Source organism: Cannabis sativa, unplaced genomic scaffold, assembly GCF_029168945.1.
Source record: "Cannabis sativa cultivar Pink pepper isolate KNU-18-1 unplaced genomic scaffold, ASM2916894v1 Contig3, whole genome shotgun sequence".
Lineage (NCBI taxonomy): Eukaryota > Viridiplantae > Streptophyta > Magnoliopsida > Rosales > Cannabaceae > Cannabis > Cannabis sativa.
Window position 1 is genome coordinate 2,373,205 of NW_026870039.1, and position 21,183 is coordinate 2,394,387.

The window sequence follows — 21,183 nt, forward strand, 5'->3', positions numbered from 1 at the left end:
GAAGTGAAGTTTGGAAGGTTTTATCCTTAAAAATTTAGTTTGTGGGATTATGTATTACAGGATGTATAGTTTAGATAGTTTTGCCGTCAATATCTCAATAAAAAATGTAAAGTTAAGTAAAATTCGATAAATCATAATAATTAATGGTATTATAGTAAATATAAAAGTAATATTTATTGCGGACTAAATTTAGCACAATGTTATATCTTGTGTTAAATTTGACACGAATTTTAACATGTGTGAAATTTAACACACTTCTTAGAACATTATTTAGAATAATAATTTTTTTTAAGTGTGCTAAAATATAATAATACACTATTTTTTAAGCACTTCATTAAAGATCCTCATAAGTGAAATGTTAAATGACACCCAAGGTTCCCAATATCTATGGTTGAATTTAATATTAAATTCCATATATTTTATTTAATAAATAATTATTAAATACTCTTAAAACGTCATCATAAACTCTTATGATGTTGAACAATTAAAATGTCTAATAAGAATAGCAATACCATTAATATAATAATCTTCCCCATACAATGGATGAGTCTCACTCATGATGGCAGCTTTGAATAATTTATTTATTAAATTTTTTGGCTTGGCTGCTTATAGACTTTTGACTACGACTACAAGATGTACATAACAATAGAAGATAGCTCAAGCTCTATTATTATCTCACAACTCGGCAACTTGTCCAATTTCCATTGGTCAATGAGTTACTTTCACAATTAATAATATGAGCTAAACTTGATAACTAAGCTAATGGTATTTAGTGTTCTAAAACCACTCTTCACTCAATTTGATATTTATATCCCATGCTTCAGAACAGAAAACTATTATAAACAACGGCCAAAACCAACTACTACCTTTTCTATAAATTTGGATACCCTTTAAATCTTTCTTTGTTATCAATATCTTGAGGCCAAGAAAATTCTCTTTAGATAATGGCTATGGAAGTGAAGATGATGGGGAGAGAAACCAAAATTGTGGTTGCTGTGGATGAGAGTGAAGAGAGCATGTATGCACTATCATGGTGTCTCAACAATTTCTCTTCTAAAAATGACCAAAACACCAACACCACTCTCATCCTTCTCTATGTCAAACCTCCTCCTTCGGCCTACTCTTCTTTAGATGCTGCAGGTTTGTAACAATCCCAATTCTTGGTACTATTGCTAAAACAAAGCAAAATATTATTGATGGTTCTGCAGATACTAAATAGATCTAGAGTGTACTATGTTTTTATAGGGTACTTGTTTTCCACTGATGCCATTGGAGCGATGGAGAAGTACGCCAAAGAATTGGTGCATTCAGTAATGGAAAGAGCTGAAGCAGTCTACCAACACTCTGGGGTCAAAGTAAGCCTTTTTCTCTACTCTTCAAGCACTTGGTTTTCAGTTCAGAACATAGAGAGTTAGATAGTTACCTGCAGCCTTTTCTTTCAGATGAATGTTGAGAAGAAAGTCGGGACGGGAGACGCCAAAGATGTGATTTGCCATACTGTTGAGAAACTTAGAGCTGACACTTTAGTCATGGGAAGTCATGGCTATGGTTTCTTCAAAAGGTTGCCAATTAATTACTCTCTCAGTTATGAGTTTTACAAAGTTTGATTTTCTGAAAATCTCTTCTCGTATTTATTTGCAGGACTCTTCTTGGTAGTGTGAGTGACCACTGTGCCAAGAATGTCAATTGTCCAGTGGTGATTGTCAAGCATCCCAAGCAAAACAGAGTTTAGGAAGGTTAAAAGTTGATGAAATGCTAAAGAGACAAGAAACTTAGAGGCCCGTAGATGGTCAGAAATGTATTTCTGAATTTCATGTAAATATGCAACAAATTGAACATCTGAGAAGATGTTCAAATTCCTATCAAGATTTACACTTACACAATGATTAGCTCCTTTGTTGTTTATGTCAAAGCAAAAAACATGGAACTAACCAAAAAATCTATAAAAGATGGAAGACTTGAATCTCAGATCTTGTGGAAGCAAACCTCTTGATTACAAAATTACACAAGGTTTTCATGGAATAAAGAAAAGGGTAATCTAGAAATTCAAGCAACATATATTGTTAAGTGTTGACACAACACATCAAAAACAATTTTCTTTCAGGCTCTAGCTAACCCAGGGTGTTATATTGAGAACTGGCCAATTAAGTCTACTCAACTATACAATTTATATTCTGTTGTGTCTAATACGATATTTTTGCTGTGGATGAAATATGTTGAGGTGTTAGGTACTGAATCCTTACTGTTTACTGAGGTTTTCTGGAGACCCATTATAAGAAAGATTAACCTAAATAAAGAAATATTAAAATAAAATGAGACAAGCTGGTTGGGGTGTTAATGATCCTTAGTCCACGAGTCACTGTTATTGAGCTCTTGGCTATGGAGTTTACAATATATTTTTTAGTTTTGAACTCTAGAAATTTCAAGTCTTTATATGGAGTAATAATGTCATATTTATAGGCGTATATCCTTGATGGACCGGACTGATTTTGACCCATTAGGGTTATTTGAGTGTAAAAATCTCACTGATGGAGTAAAATACAATTTTTTATTAATATAATTTGAGTTGTTGGGCCGTGTAGGTGAGGACCAAATTGGATTGAGTTGTCTTTTGTACACGGTCGTACTGTTGGCAGTGATGTGAGGCGTAAGCCGTCGTTGCAAGGAAGAAATATCAAAATAGTGATTGTCCGCCCAAAAAGGTGGTTTCCTTTTTGTTTTATGTCTTCCCAAGACCTAATAGAAGGGATAAGCTATTAGATTTCTCAGGATCGTGTCAAAGAGGTGTTATGTGAGCAACCCCTGAGACACCAAGTGATCCCGAACGCCTTTTCATATTCCGTTCTCGAATGATCCCTGAGGGTATCCTTCTTGAGTTCACATTAATTTCCTACTAAGTACAAAATTAATATTCAAGAATTATTGTCTGGATTCATCACTTGGAAGTGATCAGGGAATCGGACCGCCAGTCTGGTTTTGCTCGTTCTCAATAGATGGGTTGAGTAAGTAATCCGCTTTGGGCCAGGGAATGGGCTTCGTATCCGTAACGGGCCTTTGTTAGGACCTAAATGTCATCTATCTAGAATCACGAACAACATTTACCCCCAACCTTCGTGGCTCAGGAGTTACAGGCCACCTTCCTTCAGATTTGAGACACAACCCAAGACCATGAACTGAACAGTCCTCTTGCTATTCTGCTTGGGGTATTTTGGGAATACCCTAGACCTTTTGTATTTTGTTGGTGTTCCCCACATGTCAGGTAACCATTAGCGCGTGTGAGCTACATGGCCAATTAGGGTATGTGTCACATTGGGTACCATACTGGCGGTTGATTCATGTTAGCACTCTGATCGAGATGAATGTCATCATTTATAAGGGTTTCTTGAATTCGATGAGTGCATTAATGATACCCTTTCATATTCCCGTACTATTGGATTAATGGGATTTGTGCTTTTTCAAATTCAATCTGAGCCCTTGGATTAGAGATACGTGAATCATCAGATTTACTATAAATACGACTCAAAGAAATCACTTTGCACTTTTAGCCATTCTTCAAAATTTTAGGTGAAAAGTTCTCAAACCCAAAAAATTCATTTTAGGTGAATGTCCAATCCTTTTTTCAAACTCGTTAAAGTGTGACTCACAAGATGATTGTAGCTTACCACCCTCAAGCTAAAGGACAAGCAGAAGTCTCTAACCGGGAAGTCAAACTTATTCTTGAGAAGACTGTGAATCCAAACCAAAAAGACTAGAGTACAAGGCTTGATGAAGCTTTGTGAGCCTATCGTACTGCATACAAGACACCTATTCGTAAGTCATTATATTGATTGGTATATGGAAAACCATGTCATCTACCAGTTAAGATAGAACACAAGGCTTGGTGGGCTGTAAAAAAATATAACATGGGCATGATTGTGGCTGGACAACACATAATGCTTAAGTTGCATGAGTTGGAATTCACAAAGAGAAGACCAAGGCTTTTCATGACAAGAACATTCATCAAAAGAATTTTATAGAAGGTTAGAAGGTGTTGATGTATCATTCTCGGCTCAAAATCTTTCTAGGAAAGTTAAAGTCGCGATGGATAGGTCCATTTGTGGTCACAAAAGTTTTTTCTCATGGTGTGGTAGAAGTCGTGAGTCTAAGTATTGGAAAGACTTTCAAAGTAAATGGTCAATAATTAAAGTCATATTATGAGTCAACGGTTGAAGAACAAGCTGTTGTAATTCATCTCGTTGACCTAGTGTATATGGAAGAAAGACGAGATCGAGTCGAGCTATCGACGATAAACATAGCAAACTTGTAAGTTATTAGTTTTATTCTACTTTGAAAGACAAGTCATTTTCAAGTCATAGTAGTTTAATTTCCATCAAGAAAAAAAATAAAAAAAAAAGAGAAAGAAAAATAGTAATAAAAAAATAGACATGATTTTTATCAACCGACCGTTCGGTTACGATTTTTATTTTACAAAAACCGTAACCAACCATTTAGAAATTATAACCGTACAAAATCGACCGTACGATTTTTGGCAGTTTTTAGTGGTTTTTTGGTTTGGCGGTTTTGGATTGGCAGTTTTGGGCAGTTTATTGCAGTTTTTGGTGGTTTTGGCAGTTTGTTGGTTTAAATATTTTTTTATTTCAAAAATCAAAGCAGACCGCCATGTCAAAAATACCAAAACCGAAATCGACCGCCAAATTCGATGATAATGTGAAACTAAAAATTCGGTTACAGTCTGGTCGATTTGATGGTCGGTTTCTATTTTTTGGTTTTTATGAACACCCCTAACTCCAATCCCATGCCAACATTTGTTGGAAATTATTTTACAAGGATCTTCAATCTACTCACAAGTATGTTGATTAACACCCTAAATATGAACTTCTAAAACGATTATAAAATTAAACATATATAAAGTATGAGAAACCTTACATTGGGTGCAGCGGAATAAAATGTCTCCTTCCGTTCAGATCTCTAACCCTTGTATCCTTTCTGTCGCAGAGTATTTTCAAGATCTGAACCTGGATCTCTTTCTCTCCTTCCTTTAATGCTGAATCTCCTTCTTGTTGAATGTCTTTCTTCACGATCTTCCTCACTATGATTGAGGTACTACTTTGTGACAGTCAGTAGTCCCGGGATCCGTAAGGGGAAACACCGGGTAAGCTGTGCAATCCCACACCGCCTGGGGAAGGTTAAGTGGGATGATTCTGAGACTGTGTAGGTATGGGACTACACAGTTGAAGAGAGCTTAAATGGATTGATTGGTACTACCTATGTCAACAAGGTGCATCTTGTTTTTCGGTAGCCCATCTCGAAAGAACTCCACAGTTAAGCGTGCTTGGCCTGGAGCAATTTCAAGGATGGGTGACCTCCTGGGAAGTTTTCCCAGGAAGCGTGCAAGTGAGGACAAAGCACGCTGGAAACACTCGTGTTGGTCTGTAGGGTCAGTCATCAATCCAGGAAGCAGCCAGAGTGACGTACTCGTGTATAAGAGTCATTAGTCCGTGGGTGTAAGTGCCCAATGGAGGCTTGAAGCGGGGACGTTACAAATGGTATCAGAGCCTTGACCTAGCCGGAAGTGTGGTCGACGAGGACGTCGGACCCCGTAAGGGGGGGGGTGATTGTGACAGTCAGTAGTCCCGGGATCCGTAAGGGGAAACACCGGGTAAGCTGTGCAATCCCACACCGCCTGGGGAAGGTTAAGTGGGATGATTCTGAGACTGTGTAGGTATGGGACTACACAGTTGAAGAGAGCTTAAATGGATTGATTGGTACTACCTATGTCAACAAGGTGCATCTTGTTTTTCGGTAGTACCAATCAATCCATTTAAGGAAATTAGATAGTTTTGTTTGTGTTTATTTGCATAAATTTAAACTCTTTATGTATTGGAATATGGTTTATGCTTTGTTATTATGAATATGTATGTGGTACTGAGAATGTGTGGTATGGACACAATATGAGTTTATGAATTGATATATTGATTAGGGTTGTTTTGACTTGTATATGTTGTATGTTGCATTCATATATTGTGTGTTGTATGCTGCAAGTTGTATGCTAACGTCTCAGGTAAAGTGAGGGACCATGGTGGGGTATGATACGGGGTAAGGCCGTTGAATGTAGAGATACCCTACCCTGCATTTTTCTGAGTCGTGTTTGAAATTATTATGGTGGGGTATGATACGGGATAAGGCCGTTGAATGTAGAGATACCCTACCCTACATTTGTCTGATTCGTGTATGACATTATTATAGTGGGGTATGATACAGTGATGTTACTGTTGAATATAGAGATACCCTATCCTATAACAATGGTAGGGCTACATAGGCCCAGGTTATTATATGGGCAGATTAGGCCCAGGATATTGTAAGGCCGTGCTAGGCCTGTGTTATGTAAGAAATGGCTATGATATGCCAATGTTATGGTACAGACATGATATGATTGAAATAATTTTTATATGTTATTGCTATGATTGTGCTATGAGTATGATGTTAGGGTTGTGATCCCTACATATATGTAATGGTTTCGTTTAGTACAAATAAATGGTATATGATTAAGCGAGTAAAGAAAAATATATATGAGAATTGGATTAAGCGATTTTCGTTCTCGAGTTATTCTTAGAAAGAGTGATTTTGATAGTAAATTTTATTCATATTTCATTAGTTGGATGGATTAGTAAATGTTTCTTTTATAGTGATATGCATGTAGCTCATTCCTGAGAGTATGTTAACTTGTATGCTTCTAAGCCTATATATTGGCTAGCTCGCATGTGTAAGAAGACCTTTAACGATCTTTAGCTCACATGTAGTTCATGTAATTTATAGAAGACATGTGGTCTGTTTGAATGACATCGGTTTGTTGATGATATATTGGATCGTTATGTGTAGGGCAACATTCTTAATAATTATGCTACGTAACTATAATAACGGAATTGTAGCTTTATGGAGGAAATTAAGTTAAAAAAAAATTAACATTCAGTGAAAGAATGGGAACAATTAAAGAGAAGTTTGCATAAGTTCTTCTACCCTACTCCTTGTTGTTTGTTATTTTTGTATTGTATAATGTGTTCTCAAGTGGCATATAAGGATGTTCATTAGAGAATAAATAGTTTAACTCTTAATGACATGTAAGGATGTTAATAAGAGAAGAATTTTTTACAAAATTACGAGCATGTTATTGCAAAACTTATGTATATAAAGCACGTATATGTAAGTTATTGGGATAGAGTATGTTTTGTTATTTAAGTAATGTATAAAGGAATAACAATACTTAAATTAGACTGTATATGTTATATGTTTTGTAGTTTGACCAATAAGATAAAAGTTAAGTACATATTTGTTGGATCCACAAGGTAGATAAGGAGGTCATGTAATAAGTGGTGACAAACATGAAGTCCCTCGTGTATTTGGTAGTTAAATTTCGAGGACGAAATTTCTTTAAGGAGGGTAGAATGTAATACCCGGTAAAAATATACATATATTTTAAATTTTATTTGTTATACAATTTGTGTGAGAATAAATATTTATTTATTTCTACTAATAGTGAATAGAGACTATTGCTTAGAATAGTATTGATAGATTTCTAAACATAGTTGAAATTATAGTAAGTGTCAAGGTAAAATTATGGTGTTTTTACGAATTAGGATAATTACTCAATTAAAGCCCAATATGAAAGTCTATTAGAGTTTTATAGATTATTTAGTGGGTTTAATTTATTGTATGAAGTGCATTAAATAACATTATAATGGAATTAATGTTAAAAAAATTCGTAGGTTTTGATAAATTCGCAGGATTAAAAACTGTTTTACTAAAATGATCATATCTAGAGTTTTAGAGCTCCGATTGAGGTGATTCCAGTGGCGTTGGAAAGATAATTCAAAGATATATAAATTTTGTAGAAATAGTTATATCATAATTCGGAATTTTTCTGGGGGAAAACTAAGCCTAAAGTTACAAAATAAAGGGCTTACTTTTAAAATTTAAAAATTTAGATATTTGTTGATTTAATAATATTTTAGCATTTTATTATATATTATTATTTTTAATTAACCTAAACCTATCAGAATACGATATCTCATAATCTTTTTATCAAACCCTAAACTATCATAGTTTTATTTTTCCTCTCCAAACCAATTAGTCAAAGCCTCATTCTTCTTCATGGTTGCTCCTCTCAAACCTTCCAAAATTCTTCTTATTTTCTACCTTCATTCTTAAAGTTTTGGATTTATAATCAAGGCTTGCGGGCTTGAGACATCAAATAGAAATTTGTGAAGAGGTATGAAATATTTTCATGCTCAATAATGCTAACTGTTATCTAGGGTTCGGATCTATTATATTTGTTCGTTTTCAGAAAAACAAGTTTCAGTAAAGTGATGATATCTCTCTTGATATTGATCCGTTTTTAGAGATTTTTATATCGTTGGAAAGCTTATTCGATTTCCCATAAGTTTTATGAAGAAACTTTTTGTTAATTCGAAGTCATACTATGTCAAAAAATTAGTTTTATTCAATATCATGTGATTCGTTTCTTGAATCTTGTTCTGGCAAAACTGTTTTGGTAAAATTGTAATATCTCTTTGAATATAATTCCAATTTCAAAGATTTTGGTATCATTAGAAAGGGAATTTAATTTCCTAAAACTTTTATGAAGATGTTATCTTTTAGTTCTGAACCATTCAATGTCAAAAGTTTGTATTTTTGCTAAGTTGTGTAATTCGTCACTCCATATTCTTTCTCAGAAATAGTTTCAGTAAAACAATCATAACTCCCTCAGTTTTAATCCATTTTTAATGATCTTTGTATCATTGGAAAGATAATGAAATTTTCTATAATTTTTATGAAGACAACTTTCACTGAATTAGTATATTTGTTGGTCAAAAATAGTGATCTTTCTGCTGTACTGTAAGAGTACGAATTTTAATGTTAGGGCCTTGAACCATGTGTTGTTATAGGTAGTAGTGACGAGATAACAAGTCTTAAGCAGTGGGATTTGAGGATCTTGTCCTCAACAAGAAAATTTATTGAGGTGCTTGGAGTAGCAAGAAGGTGTTCTTAACAACTGAGGTAAGAAGAGTGGACATCTGTGCACAGGGTGTATGTTAAAACATACAACTGTATTATGGGTTTGTATTTACATGTTTTATTCTATGGTAGATTGTTGTTTTATGCTAATGTTATTAGTGTGTGATAGTGATAAGGCTTTTGACTATTTGTATGAGAATAGCACTTATAGGATATGTTTTCTGCTGCTGGTGTGAGCATAGCACTGCAGGATATATTTTTGGCTGCTTGTATGGGTTTTACTTGCAGGTTATCCTATCATGGGTGAGTACAACTTGTGATAAGGGATTGCCCTATTGGATGTCGAGTGTGAGAAGGCAGGGCAAATTACACTTCATGTCTGATCAACATGAGTGGGAGTAGATTATCGTATGTGAGGACAATGTGCGATAAGATACTATGTGTTATGTGTGTGAGTATAACATGCATTAAGATTACATTGTGATGTGATGTTATATTGTATTTGAGAATAGTATGTGATATGATATGTTGGTATATGTATGCAAGTATGGTATGAATTGATTTGATGTTGTGATATTGTTATACATATGACTATGTTATCTGGTTGGGGGGTTATGTCCTACATAGCTCTTCTTACTGGGCGTTAGCTCACGGGTACTCTGTGTGCAGGTAAAGACAAAACTAAGCAGTGAGGATGGCGAGCTCGAGGCGTGGATTACATGTTAGGGGATTGTCACGATGTTTTGGTTTAAAAATATTTCATTTAAGATTATGATTCAAATAGTTTTTGTAAGGCTTTATATTTTAAAGTTATGAATAAATAAATGTTTTGTTTTAAAAATAATGAGATCTCATGCTTAGTTATTTTTCATTAAAGAAGTCTTTTATTGTCTTTATCTTAAATGGTTTTAAACGGACTAGCTAGTGTGACGTCTCGGGAAATCGGGGCGTTACAATATGGTATCAGAGCAATACGGTCCTAAAGGATGTGGTTGACCCTAACATGTAAAGTTCATTGCCACGAGACGAGCTCGACTCACTGTACTGTAAGTTTTAGTTAATCTGTTCATGTTAGTCTTACATATTTTATGTTGCGTTACATCTTTAGTGTAACTAGAAGTTTTCTTTGTGTTTAGAAGAATATGTCTTTACTTTCTATTCGCCAGATAGAAGCTATAGATTCCATATTTATGTTAGCGCTCCCACTCAATTACACTACCGTGTTCCCAAAATGTACGTATCACCCTGACCCAAAAGTAGGCTTAACTAACAAATCAAAGAACACTAATAACACTCTTGAGATTGAACCTAATCATATCAGGATTGAGATCATTTGATCTAGGATCAACTAGGCGATATTGACTTGAATAGATATTACGGTAAGTTTGATTAAATCTATGTCAAAGTTCAATATCGGTCCCTTCCGATGCATAGTCCATGCACCCAACCCAAGCTTTACTTTAACCAATGCTCTGGAAAGAACATAGCATTTTACCAAATGCAAGTAAACTCTGTTGTAGATTATCATATCAGTAAAACTCCGTGTTCTGATAAATCTAGGAATCTTTATTCACATAGTCATGTTTACTTTCCACCGTGTTGACAACACAATAAACAAGATCAAGTATGTGAAAAAGGTTTCAGATGAATTTATAAATCAAATAGACAAGCAATTGATAACATGAACCAAAACATACAAATGAATGAAAAATACTTCTGTTTCTTTATTGATATTGAATAAAATGGATTACATTGAAATGGAGTTTAATTTAAGGCATAAAACCCAACAACATTGTCATTATCATCCATCACTAATTGTTTAAAACACTGGTGGAAAACTATCTGGAACACCAAAACCCTCCAAAAAATAAAATATTTAACCCGGAAAGCTTTTAACCACATCCTCCCTTGTAGCTTGAACCTATTTCACAAGAAAACTCTTGCCAACCCTTACTGTCCAATTTGCAAAAACAAGGTTGAGTTTGTCACCCATGCTCTTCTTGACTGTCCCAAGGCTAAGTCTGTATGGAAACAATCTTCACTCAAAAAGTTTTACATTGAAAATCATAATTGCAACATCGAAGAATATTACTTAAGAGGCTTAGATCATCTTAATAATGATATTTTCACTTTGCTTCTTAGTTTAACTTGGCATATTTGGAGCAGGAGGAACAATGCTTGTAATATTTCAGAAAATATAATGATATTTAATTGGGCATATTTTATTAAATATGTGATTAGGTGGGCATTAGAGTAGGATTATAATCCTACTTAAGCTAATTACGAGTTTATTAGTGAAATACGACTAGAGGAACAAATGAAACGTAATTTATTAATTACAAAGATTTTATCAGACTATGGGTGTATCATGGATACCATTTTCGAAATAAAATAATTTTTGGGTTTGGCGACCGTGGGAACTCGACGGAGTGGTCAGAAATGTCACGACAATAAGAGATGAATTAAATTGGAATTGGAATTATACCAGAATAGTGTAGGATTAAGTAATTGGTTTAGCGGGATTAGTTATAATGACCAAAATACCCCTAGGGTGGATTTTAGGCTTTAAGGTTTTATGAGGGGCAATTTAGTCTTTTCCTAGAGTTGGGATTTTGTCTCTATGTGATTTATATGGTCTGAAAAAGGAATAAATATAATTTAGATTGTATGCCTAAGTATTTATTTTTTTTTTGAAAGAAAAACCTAGAAAACTAAGATTAATGGCATAACACCATTTCTCCTCCTCTTCTCCTCTTCGACTCTAAGGCCAGCACCTGCAAGGGGAGAATTCTTCACCAATTCTTCAAGCTTTAGCAAAATTCAATCTAGTCTAAGGATTCTTTAAGCTTTAAGGTAAGTCATAACTCCTTTTCCTTTGATTTTTCAAGGGTTTTGGGTTAGGTTTTTCTTGAATTCGGGTCTGTGGTGTTTAGTGGAGTTCATAGTTTGATTTTAGGTATAATTTAGGGTTGTTCAAGTGTGTTTTAGATGGGTTACTTGGATGTTTAACTTGTTTTGTGGGGAGGATTGAGTTTAAGAACTCAATTTTGATTTCTAACATGGTGAAATGGGTGTTGTGATGAATTGCTATGAATTGATAATTTAAATGTATTATTTTTATGGTATTAAACTATTATGGAGTGTTTGAGTAGGTATGAAGGAGTTTTGGAGGAGAAAACCTAAGGTTTTCTTGCCTGCAAGACTTGATTGACCGATTGCTACTGGTGTGGCAGAACCGGTTGACTGGTTGGTCTGTGAGGGAAAATCTCGGTTTTCTTTGAGTTAGGTTTTTGACTCGGGATGTTTTTCTGATCTTGGATTAGGACATTTTAGTGATGTTTGAGTTAATTTTGAACCTATGGATAGTTAGAATTTGTCTAATTATGAATTAGGGTTTGTTTTGAGGATTGGATAAATTTTTAATCGAGTTTTGTTATCGTGATATAGGACTCGAGATTGTCGAGCATGGTTCCACTTAGATCGGCCCACACACCCAATATTGGTTTGAGGTAAGAAAAGCTTTATGCATTGCTGCTAAGCATGTTGGTAAGAAACAATTATTATCGTTTGTGACTCGATTATGATCGAGGTAATGATGAGAAACGATTATTATCATTTGTGACTCGATTATGATTGATGTAGTGATGAGGAACGATTATTATCGTTTGTGACTCGATTATGATCGAGGTAATGATGAGGAACGATTATTATCATTTGTGACTCAATTATGATCGAGGTAATGATGATGAATGATTATTATCGTTTGTGACTCGATTATGATTGAGGTAACGACTATTATCGTTTGCAACTCGATTATGATAGAGAAAAAAGATAAAAGATACGGTCATTAGCGTTAATGAAATGAGTAATTACTCCCTTGAAAACGCAGATAGGAAACTTACTTATCAGGTGCTTTATTGGGCAACGATAGTGACATACGTAGCTCGTAGATAACGAGTGGTAAGGATGCTTTATAAAGCATTAAAGTAGAATTGTCTTATAAGATAATTAATTGATTATGTGATTATGTATTGAGTGAATATCTGTTTATTATGATGATGAAGTTGTTGACTATGAGTTGCTATAATTTTATCATAATGCGTAATATATGTGTTTGTATAGACGTTAAATTATATATGCATATTAAATATGTAATGAATCATGAGTATGTATATTATGTCATGTTGTGATTACTTGCATATTATATCGCTTTTTATTTAGTAGCTTCTCTTGCTGAGTCTTTGTGACTCACGGGTACTTCGTGGTGCAGGTAAGGAGGATAGAAACTGAGTTCGGTCATGAGTCAGAGGTCTTCCAGCGATGTACATATCAGTCGTGGTGTCTTGGCTTCCGAGAAATAGGATCAACCCTTTGGCTATATTTAGAAATGTAACCTTACTTTTGTAATAGCTGTTTGAGACTTGTTGTAAGAGAATTTATAAACAGGGGATCTCTGTATTATGGTATATTTTTGTATAAAAGTTTTATTTTAATTTAATGAAAAAGTTTTTAATTAAGCCACACATTTCCTAAAATAATAGATTAGTTAGAAATAAGTTTGTAAAATACACACGTGGCGTCCTTGTGTGTCAGGGCGTTACAATGCTCTTTTCAACCACAATACTAACAATCTTCTTGATGTGGAAGGCTATGTTTGTAGTTTATTGCAAGACTATTAAGCAGCTCAAACTCTTAAACCATAGACAAGCTTTCCAGAGAACATAGCCTCGGATTAGAACTCATCATGTCACAATGCTCCAACAACACATTTTCTCTAGTATGACCACCATAAGCTAAATGTTGATGCTGCCTTTGATTTGAAGCAGCTTAGAATAGGATTAGGGGCTTCAATTAAGAATTGGCAGAACCATGCGATTGTCGGGCTTTCCATTTCTAAATGGGGAGATTCAACACCCCTCTTTGCTGAAGCTCAAGCCCTCCTAGCAGCTCTTAATTGGTGCACTGCTATCAAGCTTCTCCTTAGCTCCATTAAATCAGATTGTTTACAATTGGTCACAAAGCTTAACAGCACTTAGAAGGACAACTCAACTCTGTCTAGCCTTGTTGAGCTAATTTGAGAATCCCTATCACACTTACTTAATGCTTCTCTCTACCATATCTCTAGGAATGATAATTGTGCTGTTCATCAAAATATAAGAGATACATTAAGGCACGATAAGGATTCATTTTGGAGGGTCTAATTTCTTTTCCTTATTGTGTAATTGTATTTTTGTTTATTTGTTTCCTTCTCTTTCGATACAATTACTTTAAAAAAAAAAAAAAGGAAATTATATTTTACCTTACGCTATTTTAGTTCATTTGATTTCATGTGTGGGCTAATACTTTTAGCATTAATCTTAACAATTTGAGGATTTAATATTTTTGCCACATATTGACATTATTATGATTATTTGTAATTAATAATAAAAATAAAAGTAAAAATTGTTTTGTAGACTTAAAACGATGTCGTTGTGTAGAGATTGCGGACCCACATCAAGCAAAGGCAGCTAAAGAATAGCGAAAACCCCGAACACTTCCAAATGCACTCCTTTCTTTAACCCTATTCTCTCTCCCTCTCTCTCTCTCTGAATCGGAGATATGAACCTTCGCCGGAGATACTGAACCGGACTGCTCTACCTTCGTCGCGATTCCGATCATCCGGATCCCTCAGCCTCTGAGATTATTCTCTCAACGGTTCCACAAAGATGTTTCTCCTTGACTGGTTCTACGGCGTCTTGGCGTCTCTTGGCCTCTGGCAGAAAGAGGCTAAGATCTTGTTCTTAGGTCTCGATAATGCCGGAAAGACCACCTTGCTTCACATGTTGAAAGACGAGGTTTTTCTTTTCCCTCACTTCTCTTTTTGTTTGATCAAATGTTGTTTTTATCGATCACCTACAATTTTCTCTGATTCAAGGACAAAGATTTATTATTTATTATGATTAATCTTACTGTAGTTTGTTGCTTAGTTAAGTGGCCAAATACATCATTCTGATTTTCCGGGAAAGTCGGTGAAGAAGTTGAATTGGGGTTTGAAGATCTATAATTTCTGACCCTTATTTGTTTAGTTAAATTAGGGGAAAAGAACATTATTTCATTCGTGTATATACTTGTAAAATGAGTAAAAATCAATACCTTTGCCAGATTTTTTATGTTATTTGCAAATTCCGCTTTTGATTGATTAACTATATGAATTTTTTTCTTTAATGTGGTTTTCTATTTCAGAGACTGGTACAGCACCAGCCTACACAGCACCCAACATCCGAGGAGTTAAGTATTGGCAAAATCAAATTCAAGGCCTTTGATTTGGGAGGTCATCAGATAGCTCGCAGAGTATGGAAGGATTACTATGCCAAGGTAACCCTAAATGCCATATGGTAAAAAAAATTATTGTTCAAATTATGTTGGGAAAATCTTGCCTACTCTGCAGTTGGGTCTCCTGTTTCTGAACATGTAATTTTCTTCTTTCTCAACTCGATTTGAGTATATGTTAACAGCCCCCATTTTGTTTGATTGAATTGATTAGATGTTTGTCAATATATAAAACCACCATGCTCAAGCCAAATCTAAAGTGCATAACGGGGATTTATCCCAAAACTAAACAAAATCCAAAACCTATGTTAACATGGATTTTCGTAATCGACAGCATTTGTTCCTGGTTTTTCTTGATCCCCTTTATACAACTGCGATTGTTTTTTCAGAATCATATTTTTCTTAGTTTTTCTGTATATTCGAGTGTTGATTAACTGTAATTGTCAGCCTTAGCTTTTAAATGCCATTTAGCTGAAACTGTTTGTTAAGAGAAGTTGTGTAATTAGAGTTATTTATGAATCTTCTTTTGTTTCATACCCTACTGTCATCATGGTTATCCCTGCTTTCAGGTAGATGCTGTGGTATACTTGGTGGATGCCTATGATAAGGAGAGATTTGCAGAATCAAAAAAGGAACTTGATGCGCTTCTTTCAGATGAAGCCCTCGCAAATGTTCCATTCCTTATCTTGGGGAACAAAATCGACATACCTTATGCTGCATCAGAGGATGAGTTGCGATACCATCTTGGCCTGTCCAATTTCACCACTGGAAAGGGTAAGGTAAACTTATCAGACTCAAATGTCCGTCCATTGGAGGTGTTCATGTGCAGTATAGTACGTAAAATGGGATATGGCGATGGTTTTAAGTGGCTTTCTCAATACATCAATTAGTAAGAGAGAGGAGGGATTGTGAAAGAAAAAGATGCACTTTGTCTTTTGAATCACAAGGGACTGTGATTTCATTTTAGCACTCCCCCAAATCCTTATTTAGGCTCTTAGTGAGAGCTTTTTAGATTGAATGTATTGTGTTGTTGATTCTGTGTGGATATAGAAAACTACTACTTCTGCTGCTGTCCCTGCATTGTAAAATCGACTTGTAGCCACAAATCTCTTTTCTTTTTTACCACAATATAGCTAGCATTGCTATCTTTGTCATTTCTTGCCATATTTCTATTGGGTAAGAGCTAGCAAAATGGGATTCTGTGTTGTCATTAATTTTGATTATGGAAATAGGCAAATTTCATTTGCAGGAATATGTTGGAAATTGTACTATTCTGCCAATATTTTACCCGATATGGAAATTTATAAAGAGGGCTAAGTATTGTTCTAGTTGTTTCTATAATGTTCCATACACGTAGACAAAGCAAAACAACTATTTAGGTCAAAAGTAATATTGCGTAAGCAATGTGCTAATATAGTCATCCGTGGACCCTTTTGTCCTACGAACTTTTCAAAATCATTGTTTGCAGGCCAGAATGCTTAAATTGTGCATGGTTTATTGTTGGATCACAAAACTATCATAATTTATCGACTCTTATCTTTTAAAATATATTACTAAAATAATATACTCTTTTTTTTTTTTTATTTTTTTTCTCCATTTCATTACATCTTATATTTTTAATATATTTTATATTTTTTTGAGATAAATTTATTTTATAAAAATGTAATACAATTTTATTACTATTTTTTTTTTTTTTTTTATAAACGTGTTATCTAATACATAATAAAAACATTCATAAAGAAGGTAAAGAACTATTCTAAACTTATAAGAAATGACCCCAAATCTAAGTATTATGAATGTTCTCATTTCAAAACTTGTAGAGAAATGATTCTTTTATATTATTTATTATTTATATTGTTTTTTTGTCACATAGTTTTTTTTAATATATATTTTTTCAAAAATTAGAAGCAAATTACTTAAAATTATAGTATATTTATATTAGTTTTGTTATTTTTTTTTTTTAATTTTAAGGTTATGTCAATTTTTTTTTAATTTTTTATGGGGTTGTTGTGGGTTGTTGGTATTAAAATTTTGATGTACAGTATATTTTTATTTTGTTATATGATATGTTATTATTTTTAGATGATATTTAAATTTTATTTTGCTATGTATAATAGTGGTATATAATTTTGTTAACATAATACAAAAATTTTAATATATGTATAATTTTACTGGCATGCTACATATATTTAATAATTATTTTTATATATTTTAATTGTATGATATATTATTTATTTTAAATAATATTTAATTAGTTTTTAATTAATTATATACAACTGTAGTATATTATTTTGTTGTCATGATATATATATTTTAATTGTGGTATATAATTTAGTTAGTATAGTATACATATATATTAGTATGGGATATGATTTTGTCCCGTTATTGTACTTTCACGGATTGTAATCCGTGATGTACGACAACCGTCAGATGAGGGAGTTATTTGATCTGACGGTTGAGATTGATCTAGGGGTAATTAGGGTTAAAAAGTAGAAACGTACCCTGACACTCATTTATGTACCCTGAGACCCATCTTATGTACCACGGAATACATTCCGTGAAGTACATCACGGGACAAAATCATATTCCTATATTAGTAATATACATATTTATATTTAAAATTATTACATGAAAAATATAAACTGACATTTTATTTACAAAAATACCTTCATAAGGTGTAGACAATATTTACACCTTTTATATACTTTTAATTACCAAAATAACTCTTATACTATCACTTACACAATAAGGCGATGGTTGTAGGGTGGTTGGCCGAAGATTGCATCAGACGAATGTTTCAATCAGACAAAGGTTGTTGGGTGGTTGGCCGAAAGTTGCATTAGACGAAGATTTCAATCAAACGAAATAACTGTTAGGAAAATGTTTATGTAATTGTAACACAACTGTTATGAAACATTAAAAATCATAACAGTGTTTTCACGTACGTAACTCTATCTACATGTCTCTTCATGATTTAATATAAACAAATTGATCATTAGAAATTTAGAAAATAACGAAAATACACCAGGATAAACATTTTATAATAGTATTGATGTAATTTCTTTTGCATTATACTTGAGTTGGATTGTTTGCAAACTCCAGTTCAACTTTTTGAGATCTGCATTTCATGGATCTGAAAATTGAAGTCAGGACATTAATTTTATCCAATTTAAACTGGATTTCCGGATAAATTTTAGTTTTGTAGTAGTTTTTGTACACTTTTTTTTTCATAAATTTGAAATAGCTCCTGTTTTGATTGATTCTGGTCGTCTTCTCAGGTGAAGTCACCGAAATTAATGATGGTTCTCTTTCTGGTTGAATTTTCGTTTCGGTTGTGTTGGGTTTCTATTAAAATAATAATGAAATATTTCAAAAAATATGAAAAAAATAAATTGAGGCTATTTCTGACCAGTGATGATGATCTAATAGTGAAATTGACTCTGGAGGTTGGTCATCAATTTTCAGAACTTGAGTCCCGTCCGCGAGACCCACTTCAGGTAAGTTGTAGCTTAAATTCGTAACTCTCTTGAGGATAAAATTTGGAGTTGATGACTTCAGAATTGAGATTAGAATGTGAGACATGACTTGATGTAGCATTGAAATAGTTTCAAAACTTAAATTGAATCGCATCAATTTGATAAATATTGAGTGAGTTATTATCATTTTACTAAGGCTATTCTAAGACCAACGCCTAGGTTGACATGATGTGACGTCAACCTGGACGATGGGTGAGTGGGAAAACATGATGTGGATAGATTTGATGATTTCTAAGTGATGTTTTGACATCATTTAGCTAGTTTTTGTGTTATGGTGAAACTATTCACCAATACTCGGAGATGTTGTTGTTTTGCATAATTGGGAAACTCGAAACCGCTTAATTTGCGAGTAAGTCACTTTGCCAAAAAAAGTAAAAAAATATGAATTTGTGAATTTTACTTGTCTAACTTTATAGCTCTTAGTTACTATGAAAAACTAGACGAAAGCTCGAGACAAAACTAGAATCGGATAAGCAGAACACAACGCACCAAACCACAAATCAACTTGGGTGTTGGGTGCTCTTTCTGGAGCTTATAGGATGTCATTTTGATACTTCCAAGGTTCTTGAAATTGAGTACGAGGTCTCCTACCCTGTTTTTGACCATGTCAAATAGAATGCTCAGAGCATAATTTGCATTTGGGTGATCGAAACCTGTAATGACCGCTCTAGTTTATGAATTAGTAAAGGCAATTAGCACTAATTTTTATTATTTTATTATTATTTGTGAATTAATTTATTTGTGGACCCCAATATTTAGAAATAAATATTAGAGTTATAATTTCTCAATTCTGGAGATTTTATTAAACTCTAGGGGTATTATTTAGCTTATATGTGAAATATGTTAATTTTGTAATTTTGCTCGGCGACAACGGAAAATGCGATGGATGGCTAGATTGATCACATGGGTAAGTTTAGAACCCTATTTCACAGTGGGGAATATTTTAGAGGAAATAATTATCGGGATTGAGCGGGGTTATGGATTTTGACCATTTTACCCCTAGCTTTGAAAATACCCTAGTTTTAAGTCTAAGGGCAATTTAGTCATTTGGTCTATTTGAGGTTAGGTGGCTGGTTATTTTGGTGACACCTAGCATCTAATTTGGATGAGTTAAGTAATTAACTCATTTTCATTTGGAAAGTAAAGGAAAATCAAAGAAAAATCAAGAGGAGCTCTCTCTTTTCTCTATTTCTCTTCGAAGGCAGCAAGGGGCAAGGATTTTGGGAGCTTAAGTTTGTGTTTTCAGCTAAGAATTCAAGAGGAATCAAAGCAAGGTAAACCCTAGAATCTTTGTGTATGTGAAGTTTCAAGTTTATGTTAGTTTGAATTAGTGAAACTGTGATATAATGGCTGTTAGGTTTAGGTAAGTTTAGGGTCCGAATTTTAGGGTTTAGATGAGTTGATTCTAAGTCCTAGCTACTGGTTTTAATGGCTGTATATAGTTTTTATGCAAATTTAGGTTTAAAGTTCAAGCTTTGTTCATTAATGGCAACTTGGGTTGTGTTGGTTTGTTCTGTGAATTGCTGCCTGGAAATCATTGTGTATGCATTGTATAGGTATACTGGAAAGTTTGGTAAAGTTTGGAATTGATTTGAATCAAGGGGGATAAATTTTTGGGTTTCTGCAGATGAACCGGAATTCCCGGCCTGGTGGTCTATACCAACCGGTCGACCGGTTGGTGACCTGTAACCGGATACCGTTGGATCCTGGCTCGGCTCGTCGTGGGTTTTTCCAGAACCCTAGTTTTAGCCAATTTTGGGTTATATAGGGTATTGCCATGAGGTTTATTGATAGGGAAACTTTTAGTTTCGAGTTTTAAGTCCCGAAAAGTGATTTGGCGAGTCACTCATCTGTGTTACCGTTATTGTGATTAGGGCATCCATCTAGCACGTGAATTCCGTTCAGGTCGGCCAGCACACTTGAATTCGGAAAACAGGTAAGAACTGTGTATAATGTATGATGTGATTATCTGAATGTGTGTATATGTGTTTATATATGCATGCTTGAGTTATGTTAAACACTACCAACACTTGTATAATTAAGTTATAGAGTGTATTGGTACAGTGATTGTTGTTGATTTGAGTACGATACAGTGATACCAACACAAGCATAGGAAAATGCTAAGGTGTGTGGTACATCACTCAGTGTTACTCACTGATCGAGGTAAACCCTACCAACACTCGTACAGCTAGGTACGTTGTGTATGTGGTATAGTGGTCGTACCCTGGTATTGAACGTTCATGCTCATCTGTTAAGCTCTGTAAATAGGTGTATGGGCGCCTATTTACGTGCCTGAAATTATATGGTATGTTATATGCATTTCTTA

General features: G+C 34.1%; 2 protein-coding genes across 2 annotated transcripts; both read left to right on the plus strand.

Moving 5' to 3' along the window:
• The first annotated feature begins 813 nt into the window (after positions 1 to 813).
• LOC133033183 (universal stress protein PHOS34-like) lies at positions 814 to 1,905 on the plus strand. The gene is made up of 4 exons (XM_061107810.1): positions 814 to 1,140; positions 1,246 to 1,355; positions 1,443 to 1,561; positions 1,642 to 1,905. Exons 1-4 carry the CDS (start codon positions 945 to 947, stop codon positions 1,730 to 1,732), a joined length of 516 nt encoding a protein of 171 aa, XP_060963793.1. The 5' UTR covers positions 814 to 944; the 3' UTR covers positions 1,733 to 1,905.
• A 12,574-nt stretch (positions 1,906 to 14,479) lies between these two features.
• On the plus strand, positions 14,480 to 16,649 carry LOC133033245 (GTP-binding protein SAR1A-like). The gene is made up of 3 exons (XM_061107918.1): positions 14,480 to 14,846; positions 15,235 to 15,366; positions 15,891 to 16,649. Exons 1-3 carry the CDS (start codon positions 14,718 to 14,720, stop codon positions 16,209 to 16,211), a joined length of 582 nt encoding a protein of 193 aa, XP_060963901.1. The 5' UTR covers positions 14,480 to 14,717; the 3' UTR covers positions 16,212 to 16,649.
• Positions 16,650 to 21,183: the final 4,534 nt, after the last annotated feature.

What these genes read in the sequence shown, in the direction of transcription:
- LOC133033183 (XM_061107810.1), top strand. Translation starts at nt 945, where the DNA reads ATGGCTATGGAAGTGAAGATGATGGGGAGAGAAACCAAAATTGTGGTT. An exon ending in CTCTTCTTTAGATGCTGCAG is followed by an intron (nt 1,141 to 1,245) that starts GTTTGTAACAAT and finishes ATGTTTTTATAG; the next exon opens with GGTACTTGTTTTCCACTGAT. An exon ending in GGCTATGGTTTCTTCAAAAG is followed by an intron (nt 1,562 to 1,641) that starts GTTGCCAATTAA and finishes ATTTATTTGCAG; the next exon opens with GACTCTTCTTGGTAGTGTGA.
- LOC133033245 (XM_061107918.1), top strand. Translation starts at nt 14,718, where the DNA reads ATGTTTCTCCTTGACTGGTTCTACGGCGTCTTGGCGTCTCTTGGCCTC. An exon ending in TTCACATGTTGAAAGACGAG is followed by an intron (nt 14,847 to 15,234) that starts GTTTTTCTTTTC and finishes TTTCTATTTCAG; the next exon opens with AGACTGGTACAGCACCAGCC. An exon ending in GGAAGGATTACTATGCCAAG is followed by an intron (nt 15,367 to 15,890) that starts GTAACCCTAAAT and finishes CCCTGCTTTCAG; the next exon opens with GTAGATGCTGTGGTATACTT.